Genomic DNA, 19571 nt, shown 5'->3' with positions numbered 1-19571 from the left:
TTCATTATGCTTCTTTATATGTAAATACTCCATAATCACTGATTATTTTCATTATATTTAAAGGCATACAGGTAAGGAATTCGAAACATTAAAGAAACAGATATTATAATGAGATTACACATTTCTGCATTTTGATATGAAACTAAATTATAAATGTACTTGGAACGTACAAGAATTGAAGGCAAAAACCTTAAATGTTATCCATATATAAGTTAAAACAGAATGTAATCAAATATCAAGTAGCACTGGGTATTATAATTTATAATAAAAGTATGCTCTTGAAACATTGTCTAATGATAAAAAATTACAGACCATGTAATTTTATTTACAGTTGTTTGATATGTTACATGTATGACATAAATAATGGTTTTTATATTGCCCATTTCACACATCAAGTTCCAATGATATAATTTTATAAAGCATAAATCATTTATAAAAATGTATCTACTATCAAAAGGCATTCAGAATAAAAGATAAGAAACTTATAAAACAAATATACAATAACATACTTGTACATCTCATATAATAACAACAATAACACATGTGCCAGTAAATTATGTACCTTGTCAGTAGGGATAAATATTATAGAGTAAAATGCTTGGTTTAAGTGTTTCCCATTTCTATAAATGAGGATCTACTATCAGTTAATGAAACAACAAACATTTATGGGCCAGAAATTGGTTACCAAAAGGATTGTTAATTGTTTTAAGAGAATATAACAAAGTAAAAGTACCAATGTCTGCATGTTCATGACACATATATAGTAGCATATGTTTCCAACAATTAAACACTCAAAAGTTTAAAAAATGATCTTACAATTAGGGAAGAGAAACTTGTTTGAAAATGTTTTATCTAAATTATTCTTATGATACTTAATGACTTCCAGGGTGGTGTTTTTTTACCCTAGGTGCATGATTCATCAAACTTTTGTAGAGCTCTACTTGGCAATACTATGTGCCGAACATAGAAGCTCTGAGCATTTGAATTTTAAATAGATAATACATGTATGTATTTTCATTACAATATTCAATCACGCACATGACTACCACAGCAGGACCAATTTGACATTAGGGTAATGATAGATATAACTTTTGTAGTAAACAACGAAATTGTTGTAGCATGCCAAAATATCTATACTCTGTGCTTTGTAGTTTCAAACAATAATACTAAGTACTTGAACAAGTTTTCCTAATTAAATAATTAAAGTTATTAAACCTACTTAAATTATGCGAGTTCAAGGCGGTTCAATATTAACCCCAGGGGCATTATAAATATCAGATTTGAAGAAGTTTATGCTACATGAATACTGTGTCTTTAATTTTTTACCTTATACATTAATTGAATACCACATGTGCTTTAAAACTGTACAAAACTTCAGAAAATTTAAATGGCTTTATAAAACATCAGTAAGTCTTATTAAAAGAAGAACTAAGAAGTAAGAAATACAATTAATTAACAATAAAGTGCCCCTTTACACGTATCTATTGAAATTAAGTTTACATATTAGATAATGCATAAAAGTGTAAATGCTTATATGTCAATGATAAAAATTTATAAGCATACTATATAAGAAATCTTAAATAATAAAAACAAGCAAGACATAAAACTGATAGCAAACGTATTACTCATACTATGTACATTATATGTGTACTTTGCACAAATCTTAAGCCCATGGAGTGCAAAATTTGTTATCACAGTGTTATTTATTCTAACAGTTGGTCAAAATCTAAATAGAAAAGGAATGTGTACTAATGATATGTGGTTGAAATTTTTGTTAGAAAAACCCTCATTATTTTCACTAATTATCAAAAATACATACTCCTTAAAAAAATTCACAAATAGCATCACATGTTTATAATTACATTTAAAATGTTATTCAAATCACAGTTATAATAGGTCTGTTAACACTCGTGCCCTTTACAAATATTAATAAAATGTTCTTTATAATATCTTTATAAGATACAGATGTACCTACCATTATACCTAAATGTTCTACAGCTTTAATCAAACTGATACAACAATTATCAATACATAAATTCAGAGTATTCCTTTACATGTAATAAGTAATGTTCTTTTGAATTTGATCCATGTTGTTAATGATTTTAATATTAACAATAAAAGGAGGTATTTTTCCAAGTTATAATCGATTAGACTTTAGTAAAGCATTGAATGTTACTAACGAATGTAAAAGTATGATCCGTTGCTCCTGGATAGAATATCACAAATGATATTGTCACATGTTAACCATCACAAACAAGATAGTATCAATAAAACAGAACAATCATTTTAATTTTGTTCTTTACAAGAATTAATAAAAAGCTCGATGACATAAATGCAATAAATATTACAATCATGATATAAAACATTTCTTGGCAAAAGACATAAAAAAGAAAACCCACCAACAATAAACATATTCTTTACATTTAATAGAGGAATTATGACGACAATTGTTAGGAGCTTCAAGACCTTTTTCGGCTGTAAATATTTGTCTACATACATATACGAAGGGAGTTAATAAGACGGTACAACCCGGTATTTGTCTATACAAACCAAGGCTTGCTTTTAAAGATAAATGGAGGGGAAGCTAGCCATTGGTGCCCTTGCACTAGCGTCTATGCATGAGTAATTGTGTGAGCGAGCAATAAATTACCTGTCATACAGTTAAGACCTGGTCCCAGGTAACTACTTTTAGGTCTCACGAAATTTCGGGACGATGATGAGCTAAAGTCTCCTGTTGAAGCCTGATTTAGGACCAAACAGACGCTAGTTTTTACGGTTAAAGGATATTATACATGTATTAAGAAAAACATATTTTGTGAGTTGGCCACGAGTTCTACGAACTTATTAAACTCCCCTCATATAAGTTTAAAAAACAACTTAAATTATAGTATCATCTGTCTCTTACATTGTATAATATACATTAGATATGAAACAAAACATTTGTTTTCAAATATTTTTGCTACAAATAATCTTGACCTTTTACAAAACTATAAAATCAAACAATGTAACAGCTATTACTGTTTCAATTTCTGATTAAAACGAGTATAAATGACGTGGATGGATGTTGATTGGTAAGGTAGTAAAATATATTTAAAACAAAACGAAAGTAACCTTTATAAACGGATCGATTCCAAAAGGTTATTATGGAGTAGTGTAGGATATTACTACCAGTGGTATCTCTAGTAACTCAAGACGACATATTTCATTAAAAACGAAATTGAAAATATTACATATTACTTGAATTATTTCGAAAAGGTATCAAAAGCATAACAGAAGACAAACACAACGTCTAAGAATATTATTGATTAGTTCCAAATGTGTAGGGGAAAACTGTTTTCTAATTTGAAGTTAAAAGTACTCTATTTATGTCAATTAGTCTAGGAGTTACGGATTAAGAACCTACATTTGTAGATTCTTTTTATTATACTTACTGATCTAATATGCTAGTTAAAGCCTCGCAATTGTTTGAAATCGAAAGAAGTGAACGTTTCAGTTCTTCTATGATCAAGTGTGCCTTACTTGGTTCGGCAAGAACATATGGTAATGGCATTTCAATTTCCTCTAAAATATTCCAGATCGGTGTCACAAAAGTTACGTTTCCCTTTTTGTTACGGCCAGTTAGAATACCAAGAGCCATTAGGTCTTTGTTTTCATCTGTTACAAACACCATAGCACCTGAATCACCGGCTTCAGAGAACTTTCCACAATCATCGCGTATCCTTATTTGGTCGGCAAGTTCATACACAGATTTTCCTGGCTTAAATTTGGCAGCTTTGTCTTTACTGAAGCTATAGCCAACCGTTTCCAATTTGATTCCTGAACCGAAACTGTAAAACTTTCCAGACGTGAGCTTTGTTTTCATTCCGTATTTGACAACCTTGGTATTACCTTTCATCATTAAATTTTTCATTTGTTTTAGGTCTTGAATGACAGATCTTGGATTATGTCTCAAATTGTTTGACAACAAATCATCTAAAAAAAGTAAACATGTGTTAATTATTTTAAATATATCAGGTCAATTAGCATGAATAAAACGCAACGACATCTGTAGTGTAGTAGTTAGTAGACTGGGACAGGCAATCCAGATACCTGTGGTTCGAGTCCCTGCTGCCGTGTGCCGGTTTTTGTGTGATTTTTCTGTCTATATATAAACATATAAAATTATCCCATTTGTTTTATAACTTGTGCTACTATTTGATACAAAGCAAAAGTAATCTGTTTGATCCGGTGTTATTTTCGGCATTGATTAATCAGCAGTTATTTTATAAAAATCACAGATCTTATAAATGTAGACATTGTCTCTTTAATATGAGGAATTAAAAGTGCACAACATTAGTATGACGTATTTTGCTATTACTTATCAATGAATAGTCGATTCCATCCACATCAGCTGCGAGAATATCTGGGAAAGCAGTTGTCTTTGGTTTACGTTCCTCGTCAACTTTGAATAACGCAATGTCCATACCGCAGTTATTTTTGTTTTTGCCAAACAACCTGATATCACATATTTTTCCACAAAGGTCGGGTTGTTTAGGCTGGTAACAATGGATTGTACCCAGTGACTCTATGCTCTGTCTTCCGTAGTAAATGTCGTCAAAATCTTTAACATTTAACAAAACATGTGAACATGTAATTGCACACAAGCCCTTTTTAGGAAGATCAACGAAGCAACCAAGCGTGCCCCCATACAGTTTTGTGGAAGATTCTACCCGACAACCGATCTTTAAATCGTCATGCTTATCATATGGTCCAGCAGAAGCAATTGCACATTCATCTTCTCTTACATCAGTTACAAATTCCATATCCTCATCGCATTTTATCAGTTCAGGTAAAACGTCTTCTCCAATGGGGATGTAACCCTTAGCTTCAACATAAAATACTAAACAAACTGTTTTATCTGGAGTTTGCTGTTTACGCAACTTAACTGGACTTACAGATGTGCTTGTGAGATTACTATGAGCTTCCATGAAGTCAGGGGACGTAATGCGCAAACATTCGCAAGCTCTTTGAAACATTACTTCGGATTGGATTCCTGTGCAATTTTCGTATTCCATTTCTTTCATTGCCTCTTCATTGTCTTGTTCTACTACATAAAATGGATAAAGGCTTCTTATTGTTGTCGGTTTTGAAGTTTTGATAACAAAAATTACATCTTTGTTAGGGTCATCATGCTTGAAGCAGCCTTTTATATATTCAATTTCTTCATGTTCCTCCTGCAAGAGTATTTCAATTCTCTGGCATATATCTTTGACTATTTCCCGAGTTTCATTGCTATCAGTAAAAATGTTTACAGCAAGTTTTAATTCCTCTGGTCCTGGTAAAATGTCGTCGTCTAGCAGTTTCCTTGCTGCTTTGACATCTTTTTTCTGAATACAGTCTTTCCATTTGAGTTCTTCATCTATCATTTGAAATGTTATTTTTTTAGAGAAAATATCATGATTCTGCTTAGTTTATGACGTTATCCATTAATTGGCAAAGGCAATAAAGATATCCATTTCATAATTATGTGTTTTAAATAAGTACATTGCATTGAAAAGTGTGAAATGTTACGTTTTTTACAAACGCTCAGCGGGAAAAAATATGTGGATATTTTCTGAATTGGGCCAAAAATAAAATTATGTTTGTTTCTCCATCCCGACCCACTAAAATTAGGGTTGGGTAGGTAGGTAGCCTTAGAATTTTTTTTATATGTGCAAATAATAAATAACTTAAATATATGTAATATGTACCATATTCACAACTGACATATGCATATGCAACAATTTATTATCTATGCTAGCTGTCCAAAATATCAGATAAGGTTGTACATACTGTACTCTGAAAGACAAAATAACTTTCATCCCCTAAGCACCTGAAAAAATGATTTTGGTAAGGGAAAATTTATTGGGTAGGTAGGGAAGGGGAAACACATTAATTTTTATTTTAGGCCTTGTTGTGCGATATATAGCTTATTCATTAAAAACATACTGCTTTCATCAGAGCACGCGAAAAAATAATGGACGAATAGAAGGCGACGTTAGAGTGTTAACAAGATTTTTTCTATTTTTAGCTCCTGTGACCTAATTTTTGACCGGAGATGACCCATTTTCAAAATTGATCTAGAAATCATCAAAACAACCTTCCTTATCGGTTTCCAGGAAATTAAGATCAAAAATGCAGTCACTAGAGTGTTAACAAGCTTTTTTCTATATATAGCTCCTGTGACCTAGTTTTTGACCGGAGATGATCCATATTCGATCTTGACCTAGAAATCATCAAAACAGCCTTCCTGACAAATATCCAGAATATTTGAATTAAAACTGCAGCCACTAGAGTTCCAGTGACCTAGTGTTTGAAGGGAGATGACCAATATTCGAACTTGACCTACAACCTTCCTGACAATTTTTCAGAATATTTGGATCAAAACTGCAGCCACTAACAAGATTTTTCTATTTTTAGCTACTGTGACCTAGTTTTGACCGGAGAGTGTTAACGAGATCTGTGTATTTTAAGCTCCAGGGACCTAGTGTTTGAAGGAAGATGACCAATACTCTCACTTGACCTACAACCTTCCTGACAATTTTTCAGAATATATGGATCAAAACTGCAGCCACTAGACTGTTAACAAGATATTTCTATTTTTAGCTACTGTGACCTAGTTTTTGACCGGAAACCCATGTTCAAACTTGACCTAAAAATCATCAAAATAATCTTCCTGACAAATTTGCAGGAAATATAGATCAAAACTAGACCTATCACTGAAGGTGATTAATACCCCCACCAGCAACTTTGACTTTTGAAAAATTGGCGGTCTGAAGAAAAATTTGAACTCAACCCACAGTAAATAAAGTATCAGCACTGTGTACAAAGAATTATTTCAATTTATTGCAATCCCAACCAGGATCTTGATATAAGCTTGCTATACACCAAGTTTGATTACAATATCTCATTCCTAACCCTAGTAATTGTCCGGAAACCATTTTTCTATTTTTAGTAACCATGACCTCTACCCCAGGGGATCCAAATGCAATACCAAGCGCGGTCTTCATGTTAGCTTGCTAAACACCAAGTTTGATTACAATATCTCATTCCTAACTCTAGTTATTGTCCGGAAACCATTTTTCTATTTTTAGAAATGGTGACATTGACTTTGGCCCCAGGGGGTCCAAATGCAATACCAACCGGGGTCTCCACATAAGCTTGCTATACACCAAGTTTGATTACAATATCTCATTGCTAACTCTAGTAATTGTCCGGAAACCATTTTCCTATTTTTAGTAACTGTGACCATGACATTGATCCAAGAGGGTCCATATGCAATACCAACCGGGGTATTCATGTAAGCTTGCTAAACACCACGTTTGATTACAATATCTCATTCCTAACTTTAGTTAACAGTGACCTTGACCTTGGCCCCAGGGGGCCCACATGCAATACCAACCGGGGTCATGTAAGCTATATGGCAATATACCAAGTTTGATTACAATATCTCATTTATCTCATTCCTAACTTTAGTTATTGTCCGGAAACCATTTTTCTATTCTTTAGTAATGGTGACCTTGACCTTGGCCCCAGGGGGTCCAAATGCAATACCAACCGGGCTTTTCATGTAAGGTTGCTATATACAAAGTTTGATTACAATATCTCATTTCTAACTTTAGTAATTGTCCGGAAACCATTTTTCTATTTTTAGTAACGGTGGCCTTGACCTTTCTCCCCATCGGATCCAGATGCAATACCAAACGGGGTAATTATGTAAGCTTGCTATATACCAAGTTTGATTACAATATCTCATTCCTAACTTAAGTTATTGTCCGGAAACCATTTTTCTATTTTCAGTAACGGTGACCTTGACCTGAGCCCCAGGGAGTCCAGATGCAATACCAACCTGGTTATTCATGTAAGCTTGCTATATACCAAGTTTGATTACAATATCTCATTCCTAACTTTAGTTATAGTCCGGAAACTATTTTTCTATTTTTAGTAACGTTGACCTTGACCTTGGCCCCAGGCGGTCCAAATGCAATACCAACCGGGGTTTCCACATAAGGTTGCTAAATACAAAATTTGATTACAATACCTCACTCCAGGCTATAGTTATCGTCCGGAAACCATGATGTGGACCGACCGACCGACCGACCGACGGACCGACCGACCGACAAGCTGACTCTATACCCCCTAACCTTCGTTTGTCGGGGTATAACTACAGCCACTAGTGTTTGTTTTTTCTATTTTTAGCCCCTGTGACCTAGTTTTTGACCTGAAATGACCCATATTCGAACTTGACCTAGAAATCATCGAAAGAACCTTCCGGGCAAACTTCCAGAATATTTGGATCAAAACTGCAGCCACTAGACTGTTAACAAGATTTTTCTATTTTTAGCTCCTGTGACCTAGTTTTTTATCCGGGATAACCCATATTTGAACTTGACCTAGAAATCATCAAAACAACCTTCCTGAGTGATTTTCAGGGAATTTGAATCATAACTGCAACCACTAGAGTGTTTACAAGCTTTTTCTATTTTTAGTTCCTGTGACCTAGTTTTTGACCCGATATGACCCATCTTCCAACTCGATCTGTATTTTATTGAGAAAAACATTCTGACAAAGTTTGATGATGATCCAATCAAAACTGTGACTGCTAGACTGTTAACAACCAAAATTGTTTACGACGAAGGACGCACAACGACGTACGCCGGACATAGCCCAATCACTATACCTCACCTTGACCACTTCGTGGTCTGGTGAGCAAAAAACCTATTCTAAAATATAATTGAAATATGTACTCAAGTTATTCAAGCCAATGTCAGGACAAACAAGTAAATTACAAAAGGTTATACCTAACAAAACAAAAAGAGCTATGGGTTTTAAAAATGTTTTTTTTTTTTACCAATGCACTTGTCCTAAAAGATCTGTCCATTTATAAACAGTTTAATGTTAACACATGTACCTCAATTACTTTTCTAGTTACATTCAGAATAAGAAATTATGAGCAACTTTATAATTCTAAAGCCAAGCATTATGACACCTTTCGTCTTATTCCGTTGTAGATTCGATTTTGTACAACTTTGGAGGGTCTTCTTTGCAGAAATTGAAAACCAAAGCTCTAACTTAAAAACTTTACACGGGAGATTTCCGCATGGCATGGTAATTTTTTGGACCGGAGTTTTGTTCTTTCTCTATATAAAATGCATAATTTTTCGTAAAAAAACACCATATTCTAATGCCGAGCATTATGAAACTTTTTGTGTGAACTATAGAGCGTCTTCTTTGCACAACATGAAAACCAAATCCCTAACCCAAGCAATATGACCGGAAGTTTCCCGCCTGGCTTGGTCGTTTTAGACATGCAATTTGCTGTCTTCGATATAATCGTAGATCAACTTAAAATTTTCAAGTCACATCATGGAGACAAACCCTACTGACATTGTATTTGACATTATTTTGACCGATCACAACTTAATAAAAATGTTATTTAGTGTTGTAGGAAAGAACGCGGTTTAGAGAACGTTATTATGAGAATTGACATCATGCCAATCTAGCAATTGTAAAATGAACGCTACGTACTTAAAAAAAAGTTGAATGATATTATATTGTTACGGTTTAGAGGATATTCTTCACAGCAATATAAGCCTCATGATAGCAAGAGGCCCAAAATCTTCTTGTTTATTTTCCTCAGTTATCAATATGATTATACAATTATCAAGTATCAAGCTGAGAACTTCTGAAGTTAATGCTATGGCAATATGAAATCTCACAAAGGGCAGTATCTTTAAAATCATGAAAAAGCTGACACTGCACTTAATCTTAATGAGATCTATACATCTGAGAAGTTTCATGCTCATTTTTCCTATAACTTGTGAGTTATATACTCCAGCCAAAGGAACCTGATGATTATATAGACAAACAGTCTACTATAATATATTCTTAGAGGCCATTTCTTTCATCATTTTCTTTTGTTGAATGGTCATGGCCCTTTATTCTATTGTTATAAATATGAGACTATTGTTTGATTTTGGTCTGTTTAACTTAACATAATTAGTGTTTTTGTTTTCTAGACGGAGACACCAAGACCAGCTGTGTCAAGTATAAACCTCTCAAAAATTGTATTCTGAGGGGTTTAACAAACTAACATATTTAAATAGAAGTTAATTTATATACTTCCATTGTACATAAATTACAACAAAATCTCGCTTTGTATTTATACCCCCACCTGCTGTATCCTTTGTGCCAACCAGGTTACTGTTTCCTGTGCTACCATCTTGGGCACTTGCTCCAAAAAACTGAAAAAAGAAAATGTTCTAGCAATTCATATTTATCCTCCATGCTCTGCTTGGGTCGCTATAGTAATAAGGTTAGGAAGTAAATAAATACATGAACAAGAGCTGTCACAGGAGACAGCGAAGCTCGACTAATAAAATACTGGACACAGTAAGGAGGACAAAACTATGAAAGAAAAATCAATTATGTATAATTATGTATTAAGTTATAGTAAAAACATAACATTTGTTTACATAAATTCCAAGATCAAGGGGAATAATTCTAGAAATATTCACGCTAGAGTAATGAACCTTGTCACACAACATGTGTGTAATGATAAGAAATATATATTTGAAGTTTGAAGTAGGTAACCTTAAAAAGTAAAGAAGTTATAATATTTCTTAAAGAAAATCCTATGTTCAAAGAGAGATAAATCTGTAAATATTGCTTCAAGAGTTATGAACATTGTCACATAAAATGTAATTGACGATAAGGAATAAGTATTTGAAGTTTGAGGTAGATACCTTTAAAACTAAAAAAGTTATAGTAAAAAATAAAAATTTTCTAGTAAAAAAATCTAAGTTTATGGGGAGAAAATTCTTGCAATATTGGTGCTAGAGTAATGAACCTTGTCGCATAAGATGTGGATGATGATAAGGTACATATATTTGAAGAATGAGGTTGATCCCTTAAGAAACAAATAAGAAACAGTATAAAATAGTATTTTTAAGGAACTTCTAAGTTCAAGGAGAAATAAATCTGAACAATATTGGTGCTAGAGTTATGAACCTTGTCACATGAGATGGGGATGATGATAAGGTACATCTATTTGACGTTTGAAGTTGATACCTTAAGAAATGACAAAGTTATAGTGAAAAATATTTTACTATCTGAAATCTGGACGCTGATGCCGGGGCGAGTAGGACAGCTCTCCATATACTTCGTATAGTCAAGCTAAAAATGGGAAAGAAACCAACACTTGTTGTTTTACAAGAGTTAGTAAAATACCCACTGATCTAATGTTAATAAATATACCCCCAAGTTAAATGTAAATGAGACAGTATACAGAACAGAGTTTATTGATATAGGCCACAAGTACATAACATAATTATATACCATTTTAACAAATTAACCAAAACTACAATGTGCACATAATATGCATGGCAACAATTCTCAAAATACCTTTGTGATTCTGATAACATATAAGATTTTCAAATCTATAACTGCACAACTTTGTTTGTTTGACTTGTTACATGCTTAATATATATTGCAAGACTTTTAACTTTTTTTCTTTTTGGCAAGATACTGGTTGGCAACCACCAAAGTTGGACAACCACCAAACCTGCCGCTGAATGGTTCCGAAAATACCTGTTTCAGTTTTTTTCTTTGTTCAGTGGTTATTAATATAACAGTCGCTTTATAATACCCTCCTTGATGGGCCTCAGATATAAGTGTCAACATTATCAGAACTAAACAAACTAGCTCTATGCATTATTTCAGGCATAAACGGGAACCTGAATTAAGTACCACCAATACCACTGCGGTATACCGTACCACGGATATTGCTCGATATTGTGAGGATTTTTCATCCCATTTCGCGACTTTGAACGGGGAACAAAGTTAAGTTCAGCGACGATATTTTCCAAACTAATGGCTATTTCATTTATCTAAACGGGTTTTATATATCTAGAGGTATTTTTGTAGCTCTAAAGGACATAAAAGTATTACAGATATTTGTGAAATTGATTAAACTACCCCTAAACGATCCGCTGCTCACTAGAAAATACTGACCGCGATACTGTAGAATTGTTAGAAATGACTATATTACCAATATAAAAAAAATTGAATCGAGCAATTTTTTTATTCACAATCCAAGTATGCTTTGTCCAAATTTCAGGTAAAAAGTGTGAAAGTACAAAAAGATGCAGGCAAAAAAAGATACAAGAAAGTGTACCGAGTATTGCTTTTAAGTGTACAGAGTATTGCAAAATAGCCCAACCTAAGTGTACAGTGTATTGCAAAACAGAATGAGCACATTAGTATGGAAAATCGATATTTTTGTCTATTTTTACGTCTGTTTATCGAGTCCATTTTATTTTGCTGATAATGTACTATTGATATGATATTTATTCAAATATTTCAGATTCAACAATGCATTTTCAGTGTTATTACTGTTCTTTTTCTACGGGCAAATACTGAGATTTAATTTCCCATTTGATTGAAAGTCACATTATGGATGAAATAAAGTGTGTGCAGGGTCGGGAGCAGGGTAGATCTATCAAAATTGACGATATAAATCTTTAAATACATGTCTCAAGAAAATGTGTTTCTGAAAAGAAGAAGAATAAAAAACATATTTAGATGACATTAATAATAGGTTTTTACAGGGCAAGTTTGCCTTAAGAAACATATTGACACACTTAGTAAAATATTGGCCCGCGGGCTTATGCCGTTCAAGCATGTCGGTATCGTCTTAACCTTTTACTGCATGAGCATATTGCGAAAAATGGCCGTTTTCATTGAATTAAACCTCCTGTTACAAGTTCAAACTGCTATGAAACTATAACAAAAATGCTTCAATACTGATCAAACTGGGCACAAATGTTGGCTGGACCATAGCCTGTGGAATAGCATGCTCGATTTTAAATTTCCAGCTACCATGGCACCGGAGGACGTCTCAAAAATTATTGCCAAAAATCTCTATTTTGCGTTGTTTTTTCCCATAAAAACTGATTTCAAGTGCAGCAACTTCTCAATTGATTGAGATAAAGTCTAAGGTTTTTCGGCGTTGATTACACGGCATCTTTAAATCGACCTGAGGCCATTTTACCACCCCACAAGTCCCAAATCTCGGCGATTAGAGGGGCAACTGCCCCACTTCAAACCCCCAAACAGAAGGGGGCACATCCCCCCTGTGGCACTCTCTTGATGTACCTCTTTAATGGGGGGGGGTGGCGCCGAAAAAGTGATCACTCTTTTGAACATTTCTCAAACGAAAAAACCAGTGTTTGGGGCCTAATAAGTGCATGTTTTACACTATTTGAGGCCTCAAAAGGGGTGTGGTGTGAAACCTTCAAAACACGCCTTTATGAGGTAAAAGGTTATAAGGAACATCACCTTTTTATTTCATCTGCTGCCTTTATCATAATCTTATTAAAATCCATTATTCGGTTTTTGAGCTGTATCCGCTCGGCAGTCATACGGTGACTCATTGCTAATGACGTAACAATTTTCACGTGCAGACGGTCTGCCGTTGCTAGAGTGCAGGTGCAAAATGACCGAAAGTTACCTTCATATGGATTTTTGGCATAGTAGTAAGTCGGTTGATATTAGATATTGGCACAAGTCACGGTTCAGAACTGTTCACTAATTCAGGGTGATGATGTGTAAGCGGCGGGATAGCTCAGTCGGTAGAGCCGCGGTACGGTATTCCGAGGGTCCCTGAAATTAGTGAACAGTTCTGAACCGTGACACACTTGCTCAATACCGTCTACTATTGACAATCTTGAGGCAGCATTAATGCACTTTGGATGCATTTTTTTTTACTATTTAAAGTAAGATATGCAATAATTATTAACAAATTCTGGAAAGGTTGATCCTTCGATAGCAACGAGAACTTTGTAAACACAGAAAATTGCTGAGTTCGTTCGACTGAGATTTTTCATGAGCAGGAATGAAAATCTGGATTATTTGCAGATGTTTCCAGTAAAGTACCTCCGACCTCTGCCTATTCTGCACATATAGTGTAAATAAGTATACACAATAAGATATATTTAAGATTAAATGTGGTAAATACTCTGTGTTTACTACTTGCATTTACTCGATATTGATTACCAATACTCGTTACACTAACGGCAATACTCGTGACACCGGCGGGCAACTCCAACGCAATACTCGGTACACTGACATGTGTATTTATTCTCAAAGTGCACTGTCATCTGAGGTTCTATTGTTGATTGAACATTAACAACATAAACATTATCATCATTAACACATTTCACTCGATTCAAGTTTTTTATTTTAAGGAAGTATATGCAGAAAAACATCAAATTTGACTGATCCGAGCTCATTTATCACGTGAGCAAAGAGACGCATTTTACCTCCTAATTACATTTCAAAGCTATTTCTCAACACTTTTGGAGTTTCAGTAACTAGAGAAATTATCGAAGTATTTGTTTTTCTATAGAATTTATATCAAACCAATTCAAAATGACTAAATATCGTCACTGAACTTACCTTCTTTCCTCGTTGAAAGTCGCGAAATGGGATGAAAGTCCTCATTATATCGAGCAATATCCGGGGTACGGTATACCGCAGTGAATACTGGACAGTTTCTCACAAATAAAAAAAAAGAAGAACGTGTTTGTAAGACACAAATGCCCCCGGCTCAGATTCTTGTCAGTAACAATATTTAAAATAAAGGCTGTATGGGCAAAAGTGTAAAAAATCTATTTTTAGCACTGGTGACCTTGACCCAACTGACTCCTAACTCAATCCAAAGGAAGAATAACATGCAACTTATTTTCCTACCAAATATGAAATAAATCTGTCAATATATAAAGGCTGTATGGGCAAAAGTGTAAAAATCTATTTTAGCACTGGTGACGTTGACCCAACTGACCCCTTACTCCATCCAAAGGAAGAATACCATGTAAGTTATCTTCCTTCCAATTATAATACAAATCTGTCAAAAAATAAAGGCTGTATGAGCAAAAGTAAAAAAAAATATTTTTAGCACTGGTGACCTTGACCCAACTGACCCCTACCTCCATCCAAATGTGAATACCTCAATTGTATGTTCCTACAAAATATACAAGACATCTGTCGATAGAATAAGGTTAATGCACCTGTAAAAATATAAACAATCTATTTTTGACATTGTTAACCTTGACCCAAATGACCCCTTACTAAAGGAAGAGGGCCTCCCTTGGTATGACTATTAAAAACATGAAAGACATTAACTTAAAAACAAAGGCTATATGAGCAGAAATGTTTAGATTTTTTTTACACAATTGACCTTGACCTTGACCTAGAGACGCCTAACGCCACAAAAAATTAGAGGACCGTTAAAGCTATCCACCTACCAAATATGAAAAATATCATTAAATAAATCAGGTAATTAGGTGAATTTTTTTGATAAATCCAACTTGGCGGAATAGGTAACTATACAAGGCCCTATTTTCAAAGTGATAAAAAGGGAAATTACTGGGAAAATGGATGGCACATTTATATAACCTGGCAATATCATGTACATTGTATTGATAAGTAAGTGTGAAAATTATTAAGCCATTAGTTCAGATAGAACATAAGATATTTCCAACTTGCCGGTTTAGGTTAACCAGTATTCATTTTCTAAGTGCTAAAAAGGGCCATAACTTAGTGCAAATTGAAGCCATAGTTATGTAACTTGCCCAGATCATATACTTTGTATGGATTAGTAAGTGTGTAAATTATGAAGCCATTGGTACCTGTAGAACGTAAGAAAAATCCATCTTGCCGTTCTAGCTTAACCTCGTACGGAAAGACGGACGGACGGATGGACAGACAGACGGACGGACGTTTTTACAGGACAGTAATTGTGTGGCTACTCTTTTGTTCTCTCTATTGTTCTTTTATGCCACACAAAAGAAAATAGCCACATAAAAGCATTACGGAATGAATGACATCAAAGAGAAAGAACAGTTACCTATTGTCCCTCTAGCCAAATAATTACTGTCCTGTGAGTGCGGGCAAACAGACGGACGGACGGTTCAATTACTATATGCCCGGGGGCATAAAAATCCCGCAAAAAAGTCCAAGTCCCTGGTGGGATTTTAACCCACAGCAGTGCACTGATTTGAAATTCAGTATTTTGTTTGTTTGTTTGTTTGTTTGTTTCATTTTACGCCTTTTTCCAACAGTATTTCAGTCATATAGGCGGGTAGTTTCCTAACCATCGTTCCTAATTCAGTATTTACCTGTGGGTTATTTTGGCATAGACAGTCTGGAGACCACATTCGATGCTGACTCGAAGGACAATCATCTGTAAAAAATAAATTAAAATAATTAACTTGATTTTATTTCAACAAGATGATTCAGAATATCCATGATGAATGGATGAATACATACTTAAAGAGATAAAAAGATTGATACACAGATAAAGGCTACCATAGTACATTGACCATTATTTCAAACAAGGTCATAATGGCTTCCAGGTGTCAACGTGTCAAATATTTTAAACATAATCCCACTATCTAGACCTTTGACTAGTTGACCATAATCAACAGGAATCATCTACTTTTCAAGACCTACATCCACATCATATCTTATTACTGCAGGCCAAAGAATTATTAAGTTATTGGTCCAACAAGCCTTGAAAGGTCAAGGGCATAATGAGCTTGACCTAAAAATCAATAGTGGTAATTTAATTGTATTAACCAGCCTCCACAGTTAAAATAGTATGCCAAAGTGTTCCCTAATTCAAAAAACTTTTATTAGTGAGGGCTGCCCTTGTTCTACTTATCTCAAATCGAAAGGGGTCAGTTACTAGTCAACACCAACATCCACAACAAATCGTAGGACTCAAGGTTAAAGTTCTGTCTACTTATTGGTCAGACAAGCTTTTATGGGCCACCATGGTAATATATTGACCTTTAAATCAATAGGGATCGTCTACTAGCAATGTCCTTTCTTAATGACATAAACAATGGCTTATTTTTTCTCAAACTGATTAGACAACATACATACAGATGTCTGTACAGACTGATACGAAGGCAAACTAATAATAGTATGCTCCCAATTTTTTTTTATTCATTGCATCAAAATCAGTTTAGTTTGTAATTGCAAAGATATGACATAGGTCAGTTGGTCAAGTTTGTAGTCATCCAAATTCAATTTTTTTCTAAACTAATTACTGTACGAGTGGTCTAAAACTGCAAAAGAAGGTCAAAGACCCATACAGCCTCTCACAAATTCTTTTAACGCTTTTGATTTATAAGGCTAAGTAACATTAATGATCTCAAGAGAGAGGGCATATTTTTGACCATATGGGCATTATTTGGATAAACCTTGGAAGCAACAAGCAATATTACATTTTTAAATAATAAGTCTCTAGGCCTCATAGTTTTTCAGTATTGAGAAATAAAGCAAGAAGCGCCGCAATGCAATAAAACCAGGTTTTCAAAATCAGTAGGTCAAAGTGCAGTCTGAAGTAATTGAGTAGGAGCTGAAAATTCTATTGTCAGCAAATGACCTTGACCTTGCTCCCATATATCTAAAAGACAATCCCAAGCTTCCACACAGCAGGTTTGGTGTCAAAAGGTCCAAGCAAACTCAAGTTATTATGTATAAACTGAATTTATTTTATAAACTTTTTTCAATAAGCAACTGTGACCTTGTTCACAGACACCTGGGTAGCAATACCAAGTAGCATCTTGATATAAGCTACTTACATACTAAATTTGGTGTCAATTAAAAGTGCAAGTAAACTCAAGTTACTATGGGGAGACTGAATTTCTATTTTTAGCAACACTGACATTGACCTAGATCACAGACATCTGGGTAGGAATCCCAAGTCTGATATAAGCTACCAACACAGCAAATTTGCTGTCAATATGTCACAACTAAGTTATTGAGCAGAAACTCAAAATAAATGAGGGGGGCATTGTCTAGCAAGGTACTCAAGGTGTGACAGAAACATTCTTTATTCAAATTACAAGCAACTGTCTGAAATAAACTTGTGAAACAAGAGCCGGTTGAACCGGGTGACGCTCCCCGACTAGGATTTGGACACAGAAAAGTATATATATCTTTTGTAGTTTCAGAGTTATGTCCCAGACAAAGTTAAAAGTGTGATGATTCTAAACTTGGGCAATGCAGAGTAACTGTTCTTTGCACTGCACTTCTACTCAATTAGATCTACACGATTTTTCTGCAAGGTCATGCTGTGACCTTGAACTTCAAGGTAGTGACCAAAATGTTGCACACAACACGTCATCTCAATACGTTGATCATTTCTGTAAAATAGTTGTAAAATCCGACTTCAAATAACCACACGATTTTTGTTCAAGGTCATGCTGTGACCTCGACCTTCACGGTAGCGACCCAAAGTTTGCGCGCGACACGTCCTCCAATATGGTAATTATTTCTGTAAAAAGTTATAAAATCGACTTCAAATAACAAAGTTATGGGTCAGTCATGATTTTGCTGCAAGGTCATGCTGTGACCTTGACTTTCAAGGTAGCGACCCAAATGTAGTACGCGACACATCGTCTCAATATGGTGATCATTTCTGTGAAATACTTGTAAATCTGACTTCAAATAAATAAGTTATTGGCCGGACACGATTTTTTCCCAAGGTTTCATGCTGTGACCGCCCTTTAAAAGGCACGACCCAAATTTTGCGCGGAAAATTTTTCCCCCAAATATGGTTTACCCATTTTGTGAAAAAGTTTTAAAATTTTGGGGACTTCAAATAAAAAAGTTTTTTGGGGGGGGAACCCGATTTTTTTTCAAATTTTCAGGGCTTTTAACCAATGCCTTCAAAAGTAGGCGACCCAAATCTTGGGCAAACGGTTTGTCTTCAAAATCGGTAATAAATTTAGGGTGAAAATATTTTTAAAAAACCCGATTTTCAAATAAGAAAGTAATGGGCTGGACATGATTTTGGTTCCCAAGGTCATGCTGGACTTTTGCCCCAAGGCAGCCCCCCCAAATTTTGCCCGCGGGGAAACCACATCGTTTTTAAATAGGGCCGTGTTTTTTTCTTAAAATTTTAAAAATTTCCCAATTTAAAATTACAAAGTTATGGGCCGGACACGAATTCGGGACGTACGGACGGACAATTCGGGGAGCATAATAAATATATACTGGTATCTCTACTAAATTTCATTCCCTGCCTTTTCCCAATGTCACCTAGGGTTGGATTACCAGACCCATTCCCAATGACAAAATATATATATATTTTTCCCAATCTTTAAAAAAAAACCCAAAACCCCAAAAAAAGGGCAAAGCTAGATTTTAAATTTAAGTTTTTGGGTCTGGGCAGATGTACCCCCTTTTCATTTTAATGTTCAAATTTTTTTTTATATTTTTATTGCTTTGAAAGATGAATAAAAAATTTTTTCACCCAAATTCCAAAAAAAACTCTGCCCTTTAAAAAGGGATGAGGGGGTTTCAAAAAAGTTTAAAAAAAATTTTTTCAAAATTAAAACCAAATTTTTGATCAAAATTTCCCCCAAAATTTGGGGGGAGGGAAATTTTTCCCCCAAATGACTAAAAAGCAGGGGCCCCAGAATTTTCCCTTTGACTTTACTTTACCCTTTATCTCAAAAACCACGTATTTTTAAAATTTC

General features: G+C 34.5%; 1 protein-coding gene across 1 annotated transcript in view; it reads right to left on the bottom strand.

Moving 5' to 3' along the window:
• Positions 1–2310: 2310 nt before the first annotated feature.
• The window catches only part of LOC132736945 (uncharacterized), a 34444-nt gene continuing 17183 nt past the window's right edge, over positions 2311–19571 (bottom strand). Inside the window, exons 4-7 of the mRNA XM_060724162.1 lie at positions 16197–16261; positions 10193–10262; positions 4358–5398; positions 2311–3972 (exon numbers count right to left, since the gene is read on the bottom strand). Coding sequence (XP_060580145.1) covers positions 3428–3972; positions 4358–5398; positions 10193–10262; positions 16197–16261 — 1721 coding nt within the window. The 3' untranslated portion in view covers positions 2311–3427. The remainder of the gene's footprint in view (positions 3973–4357; positions 5399–10192; positions 10263–16196; positions 16262–19571) is intronic.

Source organism: Ruditapes philippinarum, unplaced genomic scaffold (genome assembly GCF_026571515.1).
Source record: "Ruditapes philippinarum isolate M1 unplaced genomic scaffold, ASM2657151v2 ctg6849_1_1_1_1, whole genome shotgun sequence".
NCBI lineage: Eukaryota > Metazoa > Mollusca > Bivalvia > Venerida > Veneridae > Ruditapes > Ruditapes philippinarum.
Note: the sequence above shows the minus strand (reverse complement) of the source record. Positions and strands in the feature narration are given on the sequence as shown.